Source organism: Salvia hispanica, chromosome 5 (genome assembly GCF_023119035.1).
Source record: "Salvia hispanica cultivar TCC Black 2014 chromosome 5, UniMelb_Shisp_WGS_1.0, whole genome shotgun sequence".
Taxonomy (NCBI): domain Eukaryota; kingdom Viridiplantae; phylum Streptophyta; class Magnoliopsida; order Lamiales; family Lamiaceae; genus Salvia; species Salvia hispanica.
The window spans coordinates 6,004,631-6,027,349 of record NC_062969.1 but is presented as its reverse complement, the minus strand read 5'-3'; the positions used below and the strand labels follow the sequence as shown (position 1 = coordinate 6,027,349).

The 22,719-nt window shown below is 36.8% G+C and overlaps 4 protein-coding genes across 5 annotated transcripts; 3 read left to right on the top strand and 1 right to left on the bottom strand.

Annotated features, from left to right (window-relative positions):
• Positions 1-364: 364 nt before the first annotated feature.
• Positions 365-4,324, top strand: LOC125186148 (elongation factor Ts, mitochondrial). The gene is made up of 9 exons (XM_048082483.1): positions 365-516; positions 1,036-1,377; positions 1,445-1,617; positions 1,870-1,956; positions 2,164-2,338; positions 2,488-2,672; positions 2,829-2,954; positions 3,333-3,421; positions 3,931-4,324. The coding sequence occupies exons 2-9, from the start codon at positions 1,068-1,070 to the stop codon at positions 3,974-3,976; spliced, it is 1,191 nt and encodes a 396-aa protein (XP_047938440.1). The 5' UTR covers positions 365-516; positions 1,036-1,067; the 3' UTR covers positions 3,977-4,324.
• A 1,528-nt stretch (positions 4,325-5,852) lies between these two features.
• On the top strand, positions 5,853-10,331 carry LOC125188704 (transmembrane 9 superfamily member 12). Its single transcript, XM_048085710.1, has 2 exons — positions 5,853-6,007; positions 7,990-10,331. The coding sequence occupies exon 2, from the start codon at positions 8,046-8,048 to the stop codon at positions 10,044-10,046; it is 2,001 nt and encodes a 666-aa protein (XP_047941667.1). The 5' UTR covers positions 5,853-6,007; positions 7,990-8,045; the 3' UTR covers positions 10,047-10,331.
• A 560-nt stretch (positions 10,332-10,891) lies between these two features.
• LOC125188912 (autophagy-related protein 18b) lies at positions 10,892-15,474 on the top strand. 2 transcript variants are annotated; one of them, XM_048086011.1, is made up of 11 exons: positions 10,892-11,082; positions 11,150-11,223; positions 11,799-11,872; positions 12,026-12,135; positions 12,229-12,320; positions 12,838-12,950; positions 13,618-13,737; positions 14,356-14,501; positions 14,790-14,897; positions 15,046-15,111; positions 15,275-15,474. In XM_048086011.1, the coding sequence occupies exons 1-11, from the start codon at positions 11,024-11,026 to the stop codon at positions 15,390-15,392; spliced, it is 1,080 nt and encodes a 359-aa protein (XP_047941968.1). In that variant the 5' UTR covers positions 10,892-11,023; the 3' UTR covers positions 15,393-15,474. The 2 variants fall into 2 exon arrangements, with proteins under 2 accessions (XP_047941968.1, XP_047941969.1); XM_048086012.1 differs by lacking the exon at positions 10,892-11,082 and adding an exon at positions 11,640-11,678 and having other exon boundaries at positions 11,178-11,223.
• A 113-nt stretch (positions 15,475-15,587) lies between these two features.
• LOC125188914 (transmembrane protein 208-like) lies at positions 15,588-17,535 on the bottom strand. Its single transcript, XM_048086013.1, has 5 exons — positions 17,381-17,535; positions 17,102-17,295; positions 16,706-16,790; positions 15,882-15,947; positions 15,588-15,809 (listed from the first exon to the last, which is right to left on the bottom strand). Exons 1-5 carry the CDS (start codon positions 17,462-17,464, stop codon positions 15,717-15,719), a joined length of 522 nt encoding a protein of 173 aa, XP_047941970.1. The 5' UTR covers positions 17,465-17,535; the 3' UTR covers positions 15,588-15,716.
• Between the last annotated feature and the right edge of the window lie 5,184 nt (positions 17,536-22,719).

Sequence of the window (22,719 nt, the reverse complement as noted above, 5' to 3'; positions counted from 1 at the left end):
ACTTTTCATCCACTCATATTTTATTATCTCCACTTTATCATAAAATAATACTATATAAAATCTCGTATCGAATTAGAAAGGCTCCACTCACAGTGAGACAGAGGAAAGAGGAAGTATGATATATATATTGCCGTTTCCAAATAATCAATGACATAATTTTATTGTTTCATGCTCTTAATAGATTATTAATCAATTAGTTTTAATGGCGTCATTGTTTAGTGAGATTTAGCCAACTGTTTATAAAAAAAAATGCTTAGAGAAGTTCGTCGACATTTCCGAATAAAGAGTGAAATAATATTTCAGCGTAAAATCACTAAAATAGTGATTACTAGTAAGTTAAAGTTATTTGGATAGAGATAAGTTTTTCAAAGTTGAGTGAAAACGTCGTCGTTTGCACTTTGCAGGCACAGCAGCCGCCGCTGCTGCGTTGCGTTACCTGTTTTCCTTAAACCCTCTGAAAACCCAAGCAGTTCAAAAATATCTACAGTTCACGCGGTTCAGGACTCCGGCGGCGAGGTAAATCTCTCTCTGAATCGGGGTCTTATTACCCCTGATCTGCTCAAATTTAACCCATCTGTGGAATTCAATGAATTATATTGAGAAATGGATTTCTGTCGTGATTAAGAATCGAAGGGATTTTGTCGATTCAACCAATTTCAGATAATGGATACTTTGTCAACACTCGATTTGGAATATAAGGGGTTTTCATACTTTACTTTGTTTGAGTTTTGGGAGGAGATTTTGTGATTTAAATTGGAATGGCGCAAGAATTCGCTCCAGTTTTATGGCATGTATGCTAGTTTATGTAGCTCAATATTGTCAGTGAGATTGTACTATCGAATTGAGGAACTGTGATTGGATAGTAGAATTGTATAATGGGTGTTTGAAATCTAAGTTTCTGCAGTAGTTATTAGCATTGTATACCTAAAGCAGTCATAATTATGCATCTGTACATGTTCAAGATTTGGATTTGTTGATACACTCATTTATCATTGTGGGATGGAATTCTCTTAATGCTCATGTTACTGCTACCAGGTTTTGACTGTTAATCCTTTATAATAATTGGGATGGGCTTGACACATTGTATGAAGCGTCCAGTTGAAATTCTATACAAAAGGCTGATTAGGCCGGTCAGCCATGGCCATGCTTCTGTCGCGCAAAAAGGAGTCTTATTTACTACACTCTCGGAAAGATATGCTGCTGGTGTACCAAATAATTCCAGATGTATCAATAGCTTTGGAATACTCTTCACTCGGAATTACGCATCTGCAGCATCCTCATCTGAACAAGTTAACCTCATAAAACAGCTGAGGGAAAGAACAAGTGCTCCGATGAAGGAAGTAAAATCTGCTCTTGTTGCTTGCGACTGGGACATTGGTGAGCCACAAATGTCCTTCTCTCTTTTATTTTCAATTGATGCATTATTTATGGTGGGTTACTCCAGAGGCTGCACAGAATGAGTTAAGGAAAAGAGGGGTTGCTCTTGCATCAAAGAAATCTTCTCGAACTGCTGCGGAGGGTTTTCTTGCATTGGCTCAGGATGAAAAGAAGGCGATTCTTGTTGAACTCAACTGTGAAACAGACTTTGTTGCCAGGAATGAAATATTTCAGCACTTGGTAAGTATGGGACTCAACTATTCTCATTTGCGCTCTAGTATTTCATCATTAGCTTCATTACTTCACTATAGTCCATCACTACTATAATTTGCTAGTACTTTTTGATTAAGTAATACTACTGTTAAGCATAAAAACAATTATACTCTTTGAGGATCTATTTTTCCAAGATTAATTTTTATTTATAATTATAGTTGTGTTCCCAAGCTTGATCTATACACTAATATGCCTTTCATGCAAACTATGATTTTTTAGGCCTTATGCTTGGCAAAATCTGCTTTAGTGATCGAAGGTTCTTCACAAGCATCTGCAGCTATTCCAGTCAGTCCCGAGTCTCTGGAGGTGAGTTACTTTGTTAGGAATTTATGGAGAAGACCACACATTGGTTTGACTAGTCATGATGCTACTATCTGTTTCCCCCGTTGTGCTTCGTTCTAACTTCAATATATTTTTAAAATTCTTGCGGAGATCTCACAAATTGTTTTGTTGCATTGATTTATTCCGCAGGTTTGATTAAAGTCCATGATTCATATTATATTTCTTTTACAGGATTTAAAGATAAACTTTGACCATCCTAAGCTAACTGGAGAGAAAACAGTACAAAATGCAATTACGGAGGTGGCTGTCATGACGGGGGAGAATGTCAAACTTGGAGGAGGTTTTGCAATATCTGCACCTTCATATGGTGTCCTGTCTACATATCTTCATACAAGTCCCATGCCAGGTAACTAGCTTTCTATTTTGTTATAAAGGTCTGATGGAGTTGCTTGTATGAGTCTCCTCTTACTCATATGAGGATGAATGTGTTATTCAAATATTAATGTGAAATGCTATGTCAGTGGACTCACTACTAATATTACTTCAAAAGTTCAGGTATAGGACGCATTGCTGGACTTTTATCTCTTGAGGTAGAGGATAAGAATGCTCCTTTGGATGCTGTACAGCGTGTTGGATCACAAATAGCAATGCATTTAGTTGCTGCAAAACCATTGTTCCTGTCAAAAGAAGATGTTACTGCTGATGCACTTGGCAATGAGCGTGATATTCTTAGGTCTCAGGTACCTGTTGGATATTTTCTTACCTTTTTACCTTCTATATATGGTTAACAAAAAGTATGTGTCTCTACCTCGTGGAACTTCAAAATGTAAATCTGCCTTGATCTGGATGTCCATATTTCAGTATTGGAAGTAAATATATATCTCTATCTTATGCAGGCAGAGAAAACCGGGAAGTCTCAGATGGCTATAGATAAAATGGTTGAAGGTCGCCTAAGAAAGTATTATGAGGAAGTAGTCCTCTTGGAGCAGAAGTTTATCGTTGACGATTCAGTAAACATAACGGTGAGTTAGCATCTTTAGATGTTACTTTTCTTTGGCTTGTAATTTAGCCTCAATTCCCACATACTTTAAGTTATTCAAAATTTCAAAGTGATTCTTCTAAATCTAATGGAAGATGGAAGTGTTGCAAATAATTAGTTTTGCCTTCATCTGTTTGAACCTAAACCCTCAAAATAAGAAGCATTGATTCGCACTTCAGATCAGCAACAGCTTCTTGCTGAATCTCTCTTCGAATAACAAGAGTTGGCTTGAAAGCAATTATAATTACAACTTATCACAGAACACTTATTTAGTTACATTAACAATGGTTGTGTGAGGTGCAGATTGATTTTGTGGCAATGTTACGGATCATTGATATATATATTCTGCTACTTTTTGCAGAAAGTGTTGGCGAATCTGTCCCAGGAAGTAGGATCCACTGTGAAGATCAGGAATTTTCTGAGAGTTGAAGTTGGTGAAGGGGCTAAAAGGTAACTTCTGTCTACATTTATACTCTCTCTTTTATTGTTAAATGAACATAAATCTAAAGGCCGCGTCACAGTGGACTCGAATTCAAGCCTTTTGTCCTCGAGCGCTAACCACTCTCTCTTACTTCATAAACATGGATAAAGTAGTAAATAAACGTTTGATTCTTGGTCGGCTATAAGGTATTGCATGTATTATCACAATCTTCATAAGCTAATTATTGATGCACTCCATTCTTTTATCACGCATCCTTCTTGTTCCCTTTGTTCATTGTCCTCTTCTTAGTCACATTTCCTCACCACCTCTAAATGCAAGCAGACTTCCTCCTTCATCATCTTCTTACTTGCAGCGAGAGTTGCCAGTAGGCAGTAGGGAATGTAGTGTAGAGCAGCAAGGATCAGAGGGTGTCATATAAATGAAAGGCATATTTGCACTGTCACATAATTCAAAACATAGTCGAACTTCTTGGCTGCTTTTTTATTCCTGCAATTTTTGATTGGCTTTCTTCGTGCAGGCTCGAAGCTGCCAGTGGAACAGAGCCTCTGTCTCAGACTGCCTAGAGACTAAGCAAACCCCTCCTCGATAACTTCACGTTTGTCGGTGTGAAGAAGTTTCTATGCTGCGTCAAGTGAGTCTTTGACATGAGAATACAATGACTTTTTTATGTATGATTGCCTATGAGTTTCTAGTTGAGTCGGCTTTGACATTGAGAACACAACTTGGATGAATTGCAAAATTTCTAGGAGATAGTTAGAAGTAGAATAATCACCGTTTTTCTATTTGCATTTTCATCTAGCAATAGGTGAACGAGATGATCTGTGATCCAATAAACTCTGTCTTTTGTCCAACATATGTTGAAAAGAATGAGATTCGGTTTCTCAGAATTCAATACAATGCATTTTCAAATAGGTATTGCTACTTTTTTTTACCTAAAAAAAAGGAGGGAAAGGAAAATAAATTGTCACAAATTGATTCTCAAACTTCTATGAAATTCATATTCTGGCCTCTGAAATATGATTCGATGGTACCTAAATGATATATTTAGGTGGTGTTCGGTTTTCAAGATAAAATAATACTAAGATACAATCTAGGATTGAGTTGTGAGATTATTTTAATCATAGGGGTTTAGCTATGACTAATTATCCCATGATTATCCATCTAGGATTGAGTCGTGGGATTGAATCTCATGAACCAAACACACTACAAATTTAGTCACGGATACAATCTTGCAAACCGAAATATTCATAGGTGTTTATATATGCGCTTGTATTTTCGAATAATACTGTGTAGGAGTAGTTTTTATAGAAAATGATGAGCATTAAATCTAAAAGGGAGTGATCAATTGCTAACTAATCATTTAATTGCTAATTACAACTAATTTAAGACCATATGATTTTTAAAAACTTGTGGGTCTACAATTTGTCATTTGTAATTTTCATTTTTATTAATTAAATAATAAAAGATAGAAAAATACTACCAAATTATGATTTTGGATGAAAATGTCAATATAGTATTTTGAAAATATCAATACAATGCTTTGAGAATGTCAACATAATGCTTTGAGAATTTTAACACATTGCTTATATTGACATTTTTCATGTATTATATTGACATATTTTATATATCATGTTGACATTTGTTGCTGTACGAAAAAATTGAAAATTTTTGAATTTTTTTTCAAATTTTGACACCGGAAGTGAGATCTCGTTAGAATCCCTATGAAATTATTTTTAATTTGATATATGTTGTGCGGAAAAATAATTTTAATCGAAAAAACTATATGCTTTTCAAGTTTTGAGATATTTTTCAAAAGTTAGTTATAACTAATTTGTTGTAAATCTAGGCCCTTAATTTGAATATCTAATGACTATTATTTAGTTATAGATAACAATTAAGTATTGAGTTAGCAATATAACTATTCCTCTAAATCTAAATATACGTACCCTCACACAGAATCTAGACATACATAATTGGAAGATCATTTAAAGTCAATTTATATTAAATTTATAAGTTAAATTCAAAATTTGATCAAATGATAAAGGGGTCACAAAAATCACAGATTTAAAATGAAATTTGATATTTCCCATAGACTTAAAGTTAAGTCACAAAAATCTTGAACTTATTGTGAATTTGTTTTGAAATAAGTTTTATTCCCAATTCAAAAATTTACATAAGTTGATGATCTTTTATATCATACTACTACATTTTATTTTATGTGTTTGATTATAATCAAATAGTCGTATTCATTCATCTAATTACTTGAATTTTTATGGAAAATTCCTACAAATCTTTAATTGTAACGAATTTTAAAGTTTGTAAAAATATAGTAAAATTTTTGGTCAATGATTTCGAGGATCTAATTCCCCAATAATAAGCGATGGATGGAGGCCTATGGCTAAAGTTGTCTTTTGATAATAAAAAAGATAATCAGATCTAAATCTATTCTTCCAAATCACGCGATACAGCATTGCTGCACCCATACAATACCAGCACGAATTTTCACACACATTCCACTCCACGAGAAAATTCTCCATTTCATAAGCTTGGCCTAAATCCTAATCTCCTTCCTTCCGGATTCAGATCCATAGTCGGTACGTTCATCTCCCTTGCTCCGCCTATTCGCATTTCTGGATTTGGAATTCACTAGTATTTTGAAATTCATCTTAGTTTCTCGATTTTTTCAATTTTCATTATTGAATTTGTGGCCATTTTCAAGCTCTTTGTGGTTAATTGAGTTATGTATCTGCTGCTATCAACGTTTTTTTACAAGGTCTGATTGCAACTGGTCTTGGAATGTAGATCTATGTTTGATACGATGAATCTGGTTGATAATTTTTTATTTGATAATCGATGAATCCGATTGCTGCACTTTTTATTGAGTTTCAGTGTGTTTTTCTTTTGCCTACCTCCTACAAGTGTCTGCACTTTTTATGCACTTATTCCTAAGGCACGCGGTGAAATACATAGGATTGTTGTTGTATATGGTTATGGGATTGTTTTTGTGTATAGATGTTGATTGGTTACTGAAGATTTGCATATGTGCGTCTGTTGAGGTAATTGGATTGGCGATCTCAGGTTCTTATTAGTTTGAGAGAATGCTAACGAAGGGATAGTAAAAGCAAATTCAGCTCTGGACACAAGTTAACTATTATATGTAAATTGTTTTCTGAATGCATTGCTGAACTGAAATGACAAATAATTATTAATTAAACATTGTTTAATTACAGCGCTCATTTATTCACCTTTTCCATTTGATCCCAATGTCATGATGTAGAATAATTAGTTATTGTTACTTTTGGCCCTAATGATTTGTACCAATATGGAGAAAGGTGTATTTGATTGATTTGTGCTCTATTTACCTTATTTGTCTGATATAGATATATTGCTATTTTATCAGATGCTCATGTAATATGTTCTAGCCTTTTACATCCGTGATGAAAAATGTCAGTTTCCAGATTAGTGATTATTGGTTGTAGCTTCAATAACAGGTGAATTGTGCTGCGTAAGTTGATGCCCAACAATCTTTGCATATTTCAATAAACTGTGTACCCTACCAGAATTTTGATTCACCATCTTCTCGAGATCACTATTCATTTACTAGCATGATGATAAAAAATTCCCAATAGTCATTTCTCAGGTAGCTATCAAAATGTATAAAAGGCCTAAACTACTAAATTTTGAGTGGTCTTTGACTCTCTTATGTGCCCAGATATTTAGCTAATTATTTTGAAGATCTATCATGACATAATCATAGTGGGGAACCTTAGGATTTGGTATGCATTGAGAACATAAGATAATAACCACACCAATCTGGCTTCTTGTTGATGTTACACTGCAATGGAAATTGCCAAGACTAAAGCACAATCTCTGCTTGCAAACTGTGTAAAAAAGTTATCGGTATGCTGTAAGATGTTGCCTTTTGTTTACTTATATGCTCTACCTGCTTCTATCATTTTTATCTTTGTTAGAACTTTGTCATGATCAGCAGTTGGCAGATAGGCTTAGCAGTTTGAACGATTAACCTTGTATTTTGTTAGCTATGTGGTATTTGTATTTGTGGCTAGTTAGTTACACTCATTACTTGAATTGAAGTCCTATGTAGGAAATTATTGGACTATATGAGCTTCTAGACGTGGAAATCCATTTTGTGCACATACTGTATATTTGATAGTCGCAAGTTAGTTTTAAATGCCTTCAAGAGAAAGTGGCATATCTAGAAGTCTACCTTTGAATTAGGACAAATTGTCGGTTTTTAATATTTTCTTCCCCATTGAGCAGTTAAACTTCTGCTGGATGGACAATGAAATGCATTCCAATAATTAAAGCGCACTATAACAGTATTAAGTATTAACTAGAAGCACTTTTAGGAAAATACATGCTTTGATATTTCTTTTCAGAACCTTGATTCAAGAGGTATGAGAAACATGCTTTAAATATGTTTTCTGGTTTATGTTTGGTTGTAAACATGTATTGTGTCCTTCAAAGCCCTGGGCTACGAATAAATTGTAAGACTTGTAGTCTTGAACTTAAATCAAGAAGCAGTATACTGATTGGGTGAATCTTCCTTTTGCAGATTTGATTTTTATGTCTTCATTTTAGCTTATCTCAAGTGGGTTTGGGGAATATTCTATGCTTTCCTTCTTTCGAGCAATGGCGTTCCCTTCAATTTCAAGAAGGAAATCATGCACTTTTTTCACGTACTTGATTCTTATATTCCAAGCCTGCAATGGTTTCTATCTACCTGGAAGCTATATGCATACATATTCACCAGGAGAGGAGATTTTTGCCAAAGTGAATTCTTTGACCTCCATTGAAACTGAGCTCCCCTTCAGCTATTACAGTCTACCTTACTGCAAGCCTCAAGGAGGAATTAAAAAAAGTGCTGAGAATCTCGGTGAGCTGCTAATGGGAGATCAGATTGACAACTCTCCATATCGATTCCGCATGAATGTCAATGAGTCTCTCTACCTGTGCACCACTCCTGAATTGAGTGAAAATGATGTAAAGCTTCTAAAGCAAAGAACTCGGGATCTGTATCAAGTGAACATGATACTTGATAACTTACCTGCTATGAGGTTTACCAACCAAAATGGGGTTAAAATTCAATGGACTGGCTACCCAGTTGGTTATACTCCTCAAAACAGTAATGATGACTACATCATTAACCATCTCAAGTTTAAGGTATTGATTCATGAGTATGAAGGGGCTGGTGTGGAGATAATTGGCACAGGTGAAGAAGGTATGGGTGTCATTTCAGAAGCTGACAAAAAGAAGGCTTCAGGTTTTGAGATTGTTGGTTTTGAGGTTGTCCCTTGTAGTGTTAAATACGACCCTGAGAAGATGACTAAGCTCCACAGGTTTGATACTGTTCCACCTGTCAGCTGTCCACAAGAGATTGGTAACTCTCAGATTATAAGGGAACACGAGAGGGTGACCTTTACATATGACGTGGAGTTTGTAAAAAGCGACATCAGATGGCCATCTCGGTGGGATGCCTACCTGAAGATGGAAGGTGCCCGTGTGCACTGGTTCTCAATTCTAAACTCGCTGATGGTGATTTTCTTCTTGGCAGGCATTGTTTTTGTCATATTTTTGAGAACAGTGAGAAGGGATCTGACTAGGTATGAAGAGCTGGACAAAGAGGCTCAGGCCCAGATGAATGAGGAGCTTTCCGGATGGAAGCTTGTGGTTGGGGATGTTTTCAGAGAGCCTTCCCATTCGAAGTTACTCTGTGTGATGGTCGGAGATGGGGTTCAGATTACCGGCATGGCCGTTGTCACTATTGTCTTTGCAGCTCTTGGTTTCATGTCACCAGCTTCACGAGGCATGCTGTTGACTGGCATGATATTGCTTTATCTCTTCCTCGGTATTGCTGCCGGTTATGTCGGTGTGAGAATGTGGACAACTATTAAAGGCACATCTACAGAATGGAGATCAGTTTCTTGGTCAATAGCTTGCTTTTTCCCTGGAATCGTTTTTGTTATTTTGACTTTCTTGAACTTTATCCTTTGGGGAAGTAAGAGTACTGGGGCTATTCCTCTCTCCTTGTACTTTATACTCTTGGCACTCTGGTTCTGCATCTCAGTGCCCCTCACTCTCTTGGGCGGACACTTAGGCACACGAGCTGAACCTATTCAGTTCCCTGTGCGCACTAACCAGATCCCTAGAGAGATTCCTGCGCGCAAATACCCCTCATGGCTTCTCGTTCTTGGTGCTGGAACTCTTCCCTTCGGAACTCTCTTCATTGAGCTTTTCTTCATCCTTTCTAGCATCTGGCTTGGGAGGTTCTACTATGTCTTCGGCTTCTTGCTTGTCGTTCTCTTGTTGCTAGTGATAGTTTGCGCAGAAGTATCTGTTGTCCTGACCTACATGCATCTCTGCGTTGAGGATTGGATGTGGTGGTGGAAAGCATTCTATGCCTCTGGTTCTGTTGCACTCTACGTATTCTTGTACTCCATCAACTATCTAGTCTTTGACCTCCAAAGTCTGAGTGGACCAGTGTCGGCTACACTTTATCTCGGGTACTCACTGATAATGGCAGTCGCGATCATGCTCTCTACAGGCACCATTGGCTTACTTACTTCGTTCTACTTTGTTCATTACCTCTTTTCGTCAGTGAAGATTGATTGAGGAATAGCATCGAATATAATGAGAGAGAGGCCACCTTTGCGGGCGTAGAAAATGTATCAGCAGCATTCTTAGGTTTTTCACCGAGACATTATAAATTCTGTACCTTGATTATATGTTACTGTAGAGCCAATTTGTCATTTTTAGCTACTTCGGTTTCTGCCATTTTCCCCTCATTTCATTCTAGTAGCCTCGCTTTCTTTTTTGTAATGCATCAAAGTAGAAAATGATTGTGATGAATTCTTGCTATTGTACCTATATATATGCTGATAAGGAGATTTGGACTAAGGTGGTTTTTACGCTTTTTCACTGTATGTTTGGTAAATTTTGGGGTGCTTTACCATTTTATATTTTGTTTGCAATTTTTTCAAAATTGTTTGTCCAATTTGATTAATTTCCACTTGAAAGCACTTGCTCAAATCAAATTAAATTTAGTGATGTTAATATATTCACTATTTTTAGCACCAAATACTTAAAATTTCAAATTGGGGGCTAATTTTGCAATTAGGGCAGTTGAATACTTGAATTTACCCTCTCTGTAAGAACTATACATATTAATACGGGAGGAGTATTATTTTTGCTTTTATTAATTAAGAAAAACTAACCCGACAATTTCAATAAAACTGACAAAATTTCTGGGCCAAAAATTTGATTGTTTGTTCGAATTGTTCATTTTCTCAATCTTGATTCATTGTTCTTCTTCATCATCTTGGTCGATCAAATTATGGGGCATATTGTTATTATGCTTGATTATTTTGACTCGTTGTGCGTTACTTGGTTTAAATGAATTTATGAGGGATGAATAATTATCACAATCAATTAATTGATGGACTTAGATAGTAACAATATAATAATTAAAATATGCTGCAATATGGAGTATATAAAGACTCGAGAGAGACGAGCATGGATCGAAGTGGAGTGAAGTTGAAGGAAGGATTTACAAACGACTTTGCTTCAAACAGCTGGGAATTCTGCCGCAAATGGCGAACCAATCATCTGCTCATCCGATTCTCTGCGCTTCCTTCAACCAAGACAACAGGTTTCGTTACTTACAAATTAATGATCATTCATCAATTTTAGATATCTTAATGCTTTCTTCCCCTCAGCTGCTTTGCAATTGGAACCAAAGACGGCTTCAAAATCTTCGACTGTGATACCGGAAGGCTCCTCTATGAACGAGGTAACGTTTTGGCCTCCAAATTCAGTTCCGCTCCTTTTCCTTTTTCCTTTTCTTTTTCTTTAGGGTGTGGAATTGAATAAATTTCTTTATGTATTTGCGTATATGAGCATCGGAAAAAAGTGTGCGTTTGTATCAGGATCATGTGTGCGGAAATTGGATGGGTAATTGATGGTTATTTGAGTTAAAAAAAGATGTTTAGACTGTAGTTGACAGCATAGAGATAGGGATGCTGGCATGACCTGACCACTTCATTTCATTCGTTATGTATGTTTTGCGAAAGTCATCGATGATGATGATGGTATCATTATTGAATTAGACATAAGTGGTATGGTATGATGACTAAGGAATTGTGTGCTAGCTTAAGTGGTTTAGTTCTTGATTAATCTTCTAATACAAGGGGATGGCTATGCACCCAGGCTACGAGTAAACTTTAGCAATTCACGTGGCATGCCCTGGTAATATGCAGTTTGACTTCAACTGAATCAAAGATTACCATGAATGTGAAAATCATAATGTTCATATCTGTATTTTGAACTAATGAAGATCTTCTAATGGAATTCAATTTCTTCTGCTAGCTATTGGTGCATTCGTCATTGTTGAAATGCTATACAGGACAAATCTTCTCGCCATAGTTGGGGCTGGTGAACAGGTTCCTTCAGCTTACTTATTACACTACTTCTATGAAAAGTCATTGTTTTTTATCACAATAGCCATTATTCCATTCTTCCATCATATTGTTAATTTTCCTTCCTAATAGTACTTATTTATTTATAACCTCTTGTTTTTCACCTGCCTGCGCTAGCCTTCTTTGTCACCAAGGAGATTATGTTTGTTCAATATCGTTAATGGAACTTCACTCAGAGAACTCAACTTCTTGACTTCTATTCTCGCTGTTCGTATGGATAGGAAAAGGTATTATTCCATATTTGTTTCTTTTATGGTTCCCCATGTGAATTTCTGTCCAATTAATTTTATGAGTTATAAATTCATTGACTGTTCGTACAGATTGATAGTTTTGTTTAAAGAGCAAACCTACATCTATGATGTTAACAGCTTGGAAAAAAAGCAGATTATTGATACAGTGCCTAATGTACAAGGTGATTTTGAAATACTCTATTTTATCTTACTTCAAAGCATAAGTTGTTTACATCTGACCTGCTCAGCTTCTGCATCCAAGTGGTTTCTAACTGAAGGAACTTTTAATAGTACATCTAAATGCATCCTTACAACACTCTGATGGGTCATGGCTGTGACCTTCGAAGTTACTCCCCACCCCTATTTCTCTTTTACTAATCTAACATTGTTTGCGACAGCTTCCCTTCTATAACTGAACCTTACTGTTTTAGAGAGGAAGGGGAAGAGGCAACTAAGGTTGAGAAATACTTTTCCGAGAAAGGTCTTACTAAATTGGGATTAGTTATCGCTAATAACATCACCAAGTCAAATTAGAATGACATATAATTGAATCCAGTACCTCTTCAGTGCCATGATTTTTTTTTTGCTTGGTTGTGAATATCGATGAGCTTAGCATTGCATAAACAATGGAAGTTTGATGTTTAAATCTTTTGATATCACATCTTTTGATGACTCGCTCAGCTCTCCTTTTTTGTTCAGGACTTTGTGCATTTTCTGCTTGCGTGGATAATCCCTATTTAGCTCTTCCCGCTAGTACAACAAAAGGGTCTTTGCTAGTCTACAATGTAGTGGATCTGCAGTCACACTGTGAGGTTGTGATCTGAATTCTGATTTTTCAGCTGATTTTTTACTTGATGAAATGTAGTTAGATATATCATGTATATTTGCGTCAACTTTACCATATCTCCCCATCATCTGTTTTAATGAAATTCAAGTGCTTCATAACATTTATAATTGTTTCATACTTCATTCCATGTCCTTGTAATAATCCTAGCTTTCTACATGTTTTGGAGGTTTTAGAGGGTTTCCATGCATATCTCTGTCTCTCTATAGGGATTTCCCAGTATTGTTCTAAGGCATTAAAGATTTCAATCCCTATTGAATCTGATCTAGTGTCTGAAAGTCCATCTTAATATTCTCATCACCCGAGCCTCGTTCTTTCCACAGTCTTATTTAGTCTCCAAACACTCTAATCCATAACGCATCATCAATATCATAGCTGTATTTAAAATTGGTTCTGCGTTGATCAAGAACCTATATGTATATATATATATTAACATAACTTCTGTTGGAATGTAAATAATTCATTTGCTGGTATGGAAGATAACTTGGATGCATTGGCTCTGCTTCATGTCCTGTGTGCTACTTTTGATGTTTTGTGAGAAGAGTTTACTTGTTATGCCTTGCTAGTTGATTTGGTGACAAGGAATTTCTTGTCTCCACTCCACTTTTCTTACCTAACTAGAGGGTAAATTGCAGATAGACGCCCATCGCTCGCCCCTAATTGCCATGGCTTTTTCTTCAAATGGGACGTATATAGCTACAGCATCTGAACACGGAACTATAATCAGAGTTCATCTAATCTCTGATGCAACTAAGGTGAATCAGCAAATATTTAGCCATGCTATGCTCAAGCATGTTTGCTTCCAATTTCTTTGAAATCCTTGAGCTTCTTAGTTAAATATTTTCTGCTTTGCTTTCGGATGTGATGGTATAGATTTCGCCCTGATTAGCAGGTCAAGATCTGTGCCTAAATATTGCTCCTAATAGAACTTTTCATAATCACGTAAAGGTTAATTGATGGTCATCAATAAAGGAGTGCTGTATTATCACTAAGTCCTTACTTTTGTATCAGTGATTAGAACCACGTCCTTTATGCTTATCTTCACCATTTGCAGATCTAATTTTAATAACGACTATTGTAATGAAATCTTAAAAGTTACTTAGATGTACTTAATCTGGATATCCAGCAGATATAATACTCCCTCGTCCCTTTGTAGCATAGTCATATTCCTTTTTGAGCCGTCCCGCTGAAGCTGAGTCATTTCCTTTTTGGGTGAAAATTAGAGATTTTAACTACATATTAGAGTATTAATTAATGATCCCCTTACAAAATTTTGTATTTTGTTGAGATATTTGCACTTTAACGACAGCTTCTGCAATTTGCTGAGTTGTCTACTTCTTATATTGGGAGCTCAGCTGTCTTATGTTTGTCAGTCATACAGTTTCCGTAGGGGTACATATTCGTCGACGATCTTTTCCCTGTCATTTGGGCCTTCAGCTGATCTTCCAGATATTCTTCTTGCTACAAGCTCTTCAGGTTCTGTTCACATTTTCTCCCTGGGCTTTGATCTTAATGAAAGGTAATGGCTTATAACTGTACTTCTCCTGATTTTCTTAATGCTTTATCGTCCATTTGACAAGTCAGTTTATTTTGGCTGTCAAATTGACATCGAAATGAGATTGTTGTCTTTTAGATTCTTAGTTGCCAAAAATCGATGTACATTGTTTTCTGTTCCTTTTGAAGAAATGACCAAATTGATCTTACTCGTTTGTCCTTCCTGAGGGACTCTTTACTCTAGCTACATTTGCATGCTTGTAAACTGATTCTTGTGTATAAGCGTGGTTATTTTGTTGGTATTCAAGAGCAGAAAGTCAAACAGCCTTCTTGGGTCAATAATTCCTGGTTCTGTTAGCGATGCACTGGATCCTGCTCATCATCTTGTATTCCATCATGCTTTCTCAGCTGGAGTCAGAAGGTTAGTTTACTCAATCAAGATATATCATTGATGGCTACTACACTCTTATTTGGCATTTAGAAATTCTGGAATAACTTGCAATCAGTAGTCCATGATTATCCACTTCTTCGAGGCCTCAACTAATCTCTTTCTCCACTTTTATTTTCAGTAATGCTGTAGTTCAGAAGATAGAGAAAGCCAGTGGTTCATCAAATCCCGAACCTGTTGTGTTGAGGTAAGTTACACTTGATTCAGACTGCCTTTGGTATCTTGAAAATTCAGACTAATTTTCATGCTATTTCTTGCATACGGTTCGTTCTCAAATCACTGTGCATCACCTGGACATTGTTTTTTACCAAATTCGAATATCTAATGGAGTTTCATGTCTAATTTTGTAGAGCCACCATATCAATGATTAGCTTCAGTGGATACTATCAAGAATATAGTTTGAGAATAAACAACAAAAACGAAGCTACATGGACATTGGAGCGCAGGTTCAAAGCTATTGCAGAATAACTGTAGAGAGTTCATGATTTAATTCAAATGTACAGAATCTTCTTAACCATGATTGAAAGCCGTTATTACGTTTCTGTTATCAGATTGATTGCTTCCCTGTTTTACCACTGCAGAACTTAAATTTGAATTTCTGGCTTATTTTATTTCCATTCAGTTCATGTGTTGGCAGGAGTTATTTATATTTGGAGAAAATCATGAGAGAAAAACTTGTTCATATCCGTTGTAACACCATTTCTCAGATATTGATACAACATAAACCCGACATTGGAATATATTAGGCACCATTGATTGATTCCTCAAAACTTCAGTGTGAAGAAATCCACATCATCGGGTCCTGGTCTTGACAAACTTGCCTCTTGCAGCCTTCTTCTCCATTTTCTCTCTCTTCTTTTTTGTCTTCTCGTCTTCCTCACCTCCCTGCACCGAATCAAATGGCATGAGATTTTATCCACCAGGTGAAGTAAGAAAGTGGAATGGATAATGAAGTACCTCTGAACCCTGTGACATAAACCCTCTCGCAAGGCCAAATAGTTTATACGCAGCAAATCCTGGAATCTGGACATACATAGATAATCCAATAAAGCAATCAAAATTCATTGAATCAACTACTCTACAGCAGTAAGAATGTGCACGGTGGCTAAAAGAAAGTTGCTTCAAGTATTATGCAACCAATTCATGGCAAGGCTCATAGGTCAGCAATGTTATTGAACAAACTTTCATGATACTTTATGGTGGCATGCAAGGGGCTTGTTGCCATCAATAAAATAAACAAATAATGAGCTATCGTTGGAAAGATAACACAGACAAGTAAATCTAAGAGCGAACAATACCATTGCTCTTATTTAGGTGATTATAAAAAATAATAGACCTCTGCTACACTATGTTACTTCTGGAGACTGCTAATATGCTTTGAACCACTCCAAGGTTCAACGAGTTTCATTTCAGTTAAAGTTTCAAAATTGTCTTATGATACCCAGACAGCAGGTTTCTGAAAATGCCGCAATTACTTTGGTTTCAAGAAAAGCATATATATACACAGTTAGCAATTAGATATACCAAGTTATACTTTAAACTAGTTGTTCCAAGAGGTACCCGTAATCCTTTTGTTGGAGAAGCGGATCATCAATTGAATAAGTATCAATTAGACTAATTTCTTAGAATGGTTATCAATCAAGATGAAGAATGATGGACCGACAATGAAACGTTCTATACGCAAACCAAACAACATAACCACGCAACAAATTGAACATTTCTGTCTCTCTCTCAGCAATTAAATGGTCTATTATCGATGAGGAGGGGATAGAAAGCCTTACCACCAAGTATATGTACCAGAACTTCCCGGAGATGATGGAACTAAGTTGAACGAAACAAGTAATGTAGATCACATCATGCAAATATCTGCAGAGTTGTAAAACAGGAGGAAATACATGTTCAAATCACCTCAATCAGATAATCGAATTATCATATTTGCAAAAAGCACCCCAGCAGTAAAAAAAATCTTGCATTTTTCACAAGGATCTACAACGATGCCAATTATTATAGTATAATTTCCAACTTAAGCACTAGCATTCACAATTCTGATTTCTGAAACAGGAAAGGAACAGCGATATGATGGATGAATAATTTCATTAGTCAATAAGGATTTGGTAAAATTCGAGACTAATCATAACCCCCAAAATGAGTCCCAATAACGAAAACGATGGACGCACCCGCAAATTCCGCCGGTGCTCATATCGAATCCGCCGTCAAGGAGGTCGCCGCCTTCAGTGTAGCTAGGTTTAGCCATAGCATCGAGCTGCTGGTAGGGGATCACGTAGGCCAGCGAAGTCAAAACCAAGCCTAACCAATGCTTCCACGTGAAACTCGAGTAGAAAACTCCCATCCTCAGCACTACATAGATCGCCTGCATCAGAAATTCCATCGAATTCACTTCGATCAGAACAAGAAAAAAAAATAGAAAATTGGATGTGCGTTTGATAAAGCTGTACATTGGAAGCGATGATGAGACGGAGTAGAGTTTTCATGTGTCGAGCGTTTTCTTCTTTGCGCTTCTTCGCTCCTTGATTCGCCATAGCTTCGAAACGCTGTCGTTGCGGTGCACACTCTGAATTCCGTTTCTGAATTCGGAGAAGAAATGAGGAAATTTTGCTCTTTTTGCAAGATTTTTCTGTATATTGGACTTTAAGTTTGATTATGGGCTTAATTTTCGGCCCATTAAATGAATATATGATAGCCCATTTATTTTGGAATAGGGAATATTAATCGGGAAAAAGTATTTATTCCGTAGTTTAAACGGAAATTACACACAATCATGTTTACGGATCTCAATTTTATAATCAATAATACGGGACAACATTTTTATAACTAACTTATTAATTATTATAGTCTATTTTGATTAGTGATAAATACTAATTGTATTTTTTATAATTTTTACAACATTATAATCAAATTTAGTAAATAAAATAATTAAATATGAAGAAATGTCGGTACCTATTAAAATAAAATTTATAAACTAAATAATGTACTACGTTAGGATATACAGGATTATACACATCATATGTGTATGTAATACTCCGTATTTACACAATTGTACAATCCATTAAAAACCAATATATTAAACCTAAAAACAGATTAAAGGAAAAAAACCATCAGTAAAACTAACTAATACTACCAAAATTTTATCTGAAAAACAAAGGAAGCTAAGGCAACATTTAAAATTGTGTGAAAATATGTCATAATATCCAATTCATAAGTCTTACAACCTTATCTATCACTATTTATGAGACAGGTATTTCTGACTTTGTTGAATCAATTTCAATTTAAACGATTTAGAATATTTTTTAACTTAACATAGGAGTATTACATAAACGCGGACCATATAATTAATTAATATTAAATGTTTAATAATAATTACCTAACATCTCCCAACTAACAACTATAATTGTATTTTATACTTCTAATATAATCTCTCGTACAAAAAATAATCTTAGTGGGATTGTTCGGTTTGCAAGATTGTATCCAGTAATTAATTATGTTGTGTGTTTGGTTCACAAGATTTAATCCCACAACTCAATCATAGATGTGTAATCATGAGATAATTAGTCATAGTTAACATCATATAACCAGTAGCAGAGCCATGCTGGGGTCGGGAGGACCCTTGGGCTGCTCAGCTATTTGAATTTTGTCTATATATAATATAGATATACAACTTATTTATAATGTATTTATAGCTCAGCTGGTTTCACAATCAGCCTTCCATTCGAAAGATCCTGAGTGGACACCCCTCAAGCACAGATATTGTTTATATATATATATATATATATATGTATATATATATATAGGATTGTGTTAAAATGACAACATCTCTTAAAGTAACACCATACCACTATTCTTAGCCAATCATTTGTATACGTGGACGAATAATAAGCTGCCATGTGGCAATTATAAAAATTGCTCAAGGGTAAATTTTCGCGGATTGCAATATCCAATACACTAGACTGCAATTTTTCGCGACTGCAATATCCAATACGCTGGACTCGCAATCTATAGATTGCAGTCTAGTGTATTGGATATTGCGTCTAGCGTTTATAATATTGCAGTCTAGCGTGGTGTCACAGTGTCATTTTAAGAGTGTTGTCATTTTAACGCACCCATATATATATATATATATATATATATATATATATATATAGTGCCACCATAGATAGGATAACACCATACCACCAATATAGTCCGTTAGATCTCATTTATGGACGCCTAGGATTAAGTTTCGTGAAAAAACACGGGTTTGCAGTCTACTGTATTAGATATTGCAGTCGTGGTAAATTGCAATATTGTTGTGGTAAGACTGCAATATTCAATGAACAACACTGCAATCTGGTAACGTAAAATTAGAAATTTCCTATTTTACCCCTCCGTATTTTTACACGTGGCAGCATGACAAGCACACGATTTTCAGATCCAATGACCTAAAATGGTGGTATGGTGTTACAATAAAGAGGGTTGTCATCTTAGTACATCCCTATATATATATATATATAGATATCTTTTTATATACCTCTTAATACCCTATTACGTTAATATAATATTATAGTATATTTATATTTATTCGCTATCATTTCAAAATTTAAAATAATACGTATATCTAAGAATAAAAATTATAGTACTACCTTATTAGTATTATTTTCTTTCATTTAGTAATTTTAATCTATGAATAAAAAATATTTTATTATCCCATAAATATGTAAATACATATTCCCTCCGTCACCGATTAAGAGTCACACTTTTTCATTTTGGTCCGTCCTCGATTAAGAGTCACACTTCCTACTTACTATATTTGAACATCAAAAATACCTTTATTTTTGGCAAAATTTACACAAAATGTCATTACCTAACTCCATTTATTACACAAAATGTCATTACCTAACAAATTTATTGCACACAAAAAGTCAAAGAGGTCTCATATTCCACTACATATTATCTAACTTCATTTATTACACGTTCAAATACTTCCTAAAAACCCATGCCCGGTCAAAGTGTGACTCTTAATCGGGGACGGAGGGAGTATAATACTAGCATCTTTAATTTTTATTTATAGGTTTTGTTAATTTTCTCACAACTAGTAATTTTATGTAATGAATTTCACACACTTATATATTTACAATTTAAGAAAATACTTAGTAAATTAATTCACATTTACGTTGTCTTCAAATATGTTTATACTACAGTGTTTTAATTATTTTCACTATCTACATGTTCCTCTCAATAATCTCCCTATTGCTTATGCCCTTATTGCTTATGCGGCTATCTGTTCCTTATGCGGCTATTCTTCATTAGCTCTGAACAATTTCAACTAGAAATTTGGGCCCCTCATCACTAAATTTATGGCTCTGCTACTGCATATAGCTAAAATAATCTCATAACTAAATCTTACATTATATCTTCATATTATTTTATCTAGAAAATCGAACATTACCGTAGAGTATTATACAATACGGAGTACGAGTTTAAAAAAAAATGATAAAATAAAAATGAGGTACAGAAATTTTTTTTGTAGAAATATTATAAATGGAAAATGTGTTCTAAGAGCATCCGCAATGGTCGGCTAGCGACCGGCTAGCCGAACCATTGTAGGCGGCCAGCGGTATATCGGCCAGCGCCGATTTTTTTTTTTTTTTTTTTTAAATTTTACAAACCTATATAAACGTGATTTTCGTTTCATTTTCATTTGCACCACTTGTTTTAACGAGTTTTCTCTCTCTCTAACTTTCTGTACAAGAGCATCATCGCGCGATGAGTAACGCGGGTGGTAGCGGTGGTGGTAGTGGTGGGGATGCTTGAGGAGTACGAACGGAAGATGAACGAGGCTATGAATGCCTACATGAACCGCGAGATGGAGCGGTACATGCGTATGGTGGAACAACAGGCGATACCTCGCCCTCCACGAGTTGTCCACCACGGAGCGGTGGATTGATCGGGATCACGTAGTTGCACATCAGCGGCTGTACGATGACTACATTTCGGAGAACCCGCGGTTTCCCGCCAACATGTTCCGGCGGCGTTTTAGAATGCGCAGGGGAGTTGTTTATGCGCATCGTTGGGGCATTGGAGCGTCAATATCTGTGTTTCCACTTCAGGCACGATGCGGTTGGCAGACCCGGCCACACCCCTATTCAAAAGTGCACGGCGGCAATCAGGCAGTTGGCCTACGGAGGCGCGGCAGACATGTGGGATGAGTACCTCCACATCGGTGAGTCGTCGGCCCTAAAATGTCTGAAGGAGTTCTGTGGGGGCGTGATCGGCATTTTCGGTGAGCAGTACCTTCGAAGCCCTACTCCCAGATTGTCAGAATTTGATGCAGATGCACGGGGAGAAGCATGGGTTCCCCGGGATGTTAGGCAGCATAGATTGTATGCATTGGAGTGGAAGAACTGTCCGACTGCACTGGAAGGGGGCCTACACGACCGGCTACAAGTCAAAGAACCCCACGATAATCCTCGAGGCCGTAGCTGATTACCGGCTGTGGATCCGGCATGCGTATTTTGGGGTAGCCGGGTCGAACAACGACCTCAACGTCCTGAACTCGTCTCCCCTCTTCAACGAGAAGTGCCAGGGCGTCGGTCCAGCCGTCTCATTTGTGGCCAACGGCAACCGGCATGATATGGGCTACTACTTGGCGGATGGGATATACCCTCGGTGGCCGGTCTTTGTGAAGACGATCCGACAAACAAGTGATGAAAAGAAGGCCTACTTTGCGCAACGACAAGAGTCGGCGCGCAAGGACGTGGAGCGCGCATTTGGTGTGTTCCAGTCTCGATGGGCGGCAATTAAGGGTCCAACGCGTTTGTGGGATGTCGGATGCGTTTCCCAGATAATGTACGCCTGCATTATCCTTCACAACATGATCGTCGAAGACGAAGGCGTACAACTGACTAGTTGGGTCAATGACGATGAAGCCGGTCCAAGCCACGGAACGGCCACCCCTAGTGTACGACGTGGGGTACCTCTCGATGAAGCCGGCCGCCTTCAGGAATTTGCCAACATGCGCCAAGTGGATGCTCATATTCAACTCCAAAAGGATATAATTGAAGAGTTGTGGGCACGGAGGACTGCACGACGATAGTTTTTTTTTCTTTATTATGTACCTTTTTAAATGTAATTTTTTTTATCTATGTACCTTTTTAAATGCAATTAATGAATTTTCCCGTATATGTGTCGTAATTTTAATTCCGTAATTTAATCGTAATTTTAATTCCGTAAATGTAGTATATTTTGAATTATTTTATTGCGGCTAGCCTATGGCCGAGCCTAAATCTGATGTGGCAGGTGGATTTTTAGTGTTGCCGACGTGGTAGAGAAGAGAATGGGTGGCCTATGGCCGGCCTAAAGCATCATCGCGGATGCTTCGAGCATCCGCAATGGTAAATAGGCCAGCCATTCTCTCCCCGCCACGTCAGCAACACTCAAAAACCCCCGCCACATCGTATTTAGGCCGCCCATAAAGCCAGCCTCGTAATATAAATAATTCAAAATACACTACATTTACGGAATTAAAATACGGAATTAAATTTACGACACATATACGGGAAAAATAATCCATTCCATTAAAAAAAAGTACAAATTTTTTTTTTTAAAAAAATACATGATTCTTTTCAAAAAAAAAAGGGCTTCAACACACGGGCCCCGCCGATCTCTACTCCTCGTCGCCGCCTTCGTCGCCGCGCCGCCCCCGCTCGCCGCTGCCGCCACCCGTGGTATCCGAGCCCACGTCGGAACCCGCAAGCCGTGCCCTCGCGGCGGCTAAATCGGCACGCATGCTCTCGAGCAT

What these genes read in the sequence shown, in the direction of transcription:
- LOC125186148 (XM_048082483.1), top strand. Translation starts at nt 1,068, where the DNA reads ATGGGCTTGACACATTGTATGAAGCGTCCAGTTGAAATTCTATACAAA. An exon ending in GTGATATTCTTAGGTCTCAG is followed by an intron (nt 2,673 to 2,828) that starts GTACCTGTTGGA and finishes TATCTTATGCAG; the next exon opens with GCAGAGAAAACCGGGAAGTC. An exon ending in GTTGGTGAAGGGGCTAAAAG is followed by an intron (nt 3,422 to 3,930) that starts GTAACTTCTGTC and finishes TTCTTCGTGCAG; the next exon opens with GCTCGAAGCTGCCAGTGGAA.
- LOC125188704 (XM_048085710.1), top strand. Translation starts at nt 8,046, where the DNA reads ATGCTTTCCTTCTTTCGAGCAATGGCGTTCCCTTCAATTTCAAGAAGG.
- LOC125188912 (XM_048086011.1), top strand. Translation starts at nt 11,024, where the DNA reads ATGGCGAACCAATCATCTGCTCATCCGATTCTCTGCGCTTCCTTCAAC. An exon ending in TACAGTGCCTAATGTACAAG is followed by an intron (nt 12,321 to 12,837) that starts GTGATTTTGAAA and finishes TTTTTTGTTCAG; the next exon opens with GACTTTGTGCATTTTCTGCT. An exon ending in TAATCTCTGATGCAACTAAG is followed by an intron (nt 13,738 to 14,355) that starts GTGAATCAGCAA and finishes TATGTTTGTCAG; the next exon opens with TCATACAGTTTCCGTAGGGG.
- LOC125188914 (XM_048086013.1), bottom strand. Translation starts at nt 17,464, where the DNA reads ATGGCGAATCAAGGAGCGAAGAAGCGCAAAGAAGAAAACGCTCGACAC. An exon ending in GTCTCATCATCGCTTCCAAT is followed by an intron (nt 17,296 to 17,380) that starts GTACAGCTTTAT and finishes TTTCTGATGCAG; the next exon opens with GCGATCTATGTAGTGCTGAG. An exon ending in AGCACCGGCGGAATTTGCGG is followed by an intron (nt 16,791 to 17,101) that starts GTGCGTCCATCG and finishes ACAACTCTGCAG; the next exon opens with ATATTTGCATGATGTGATCT.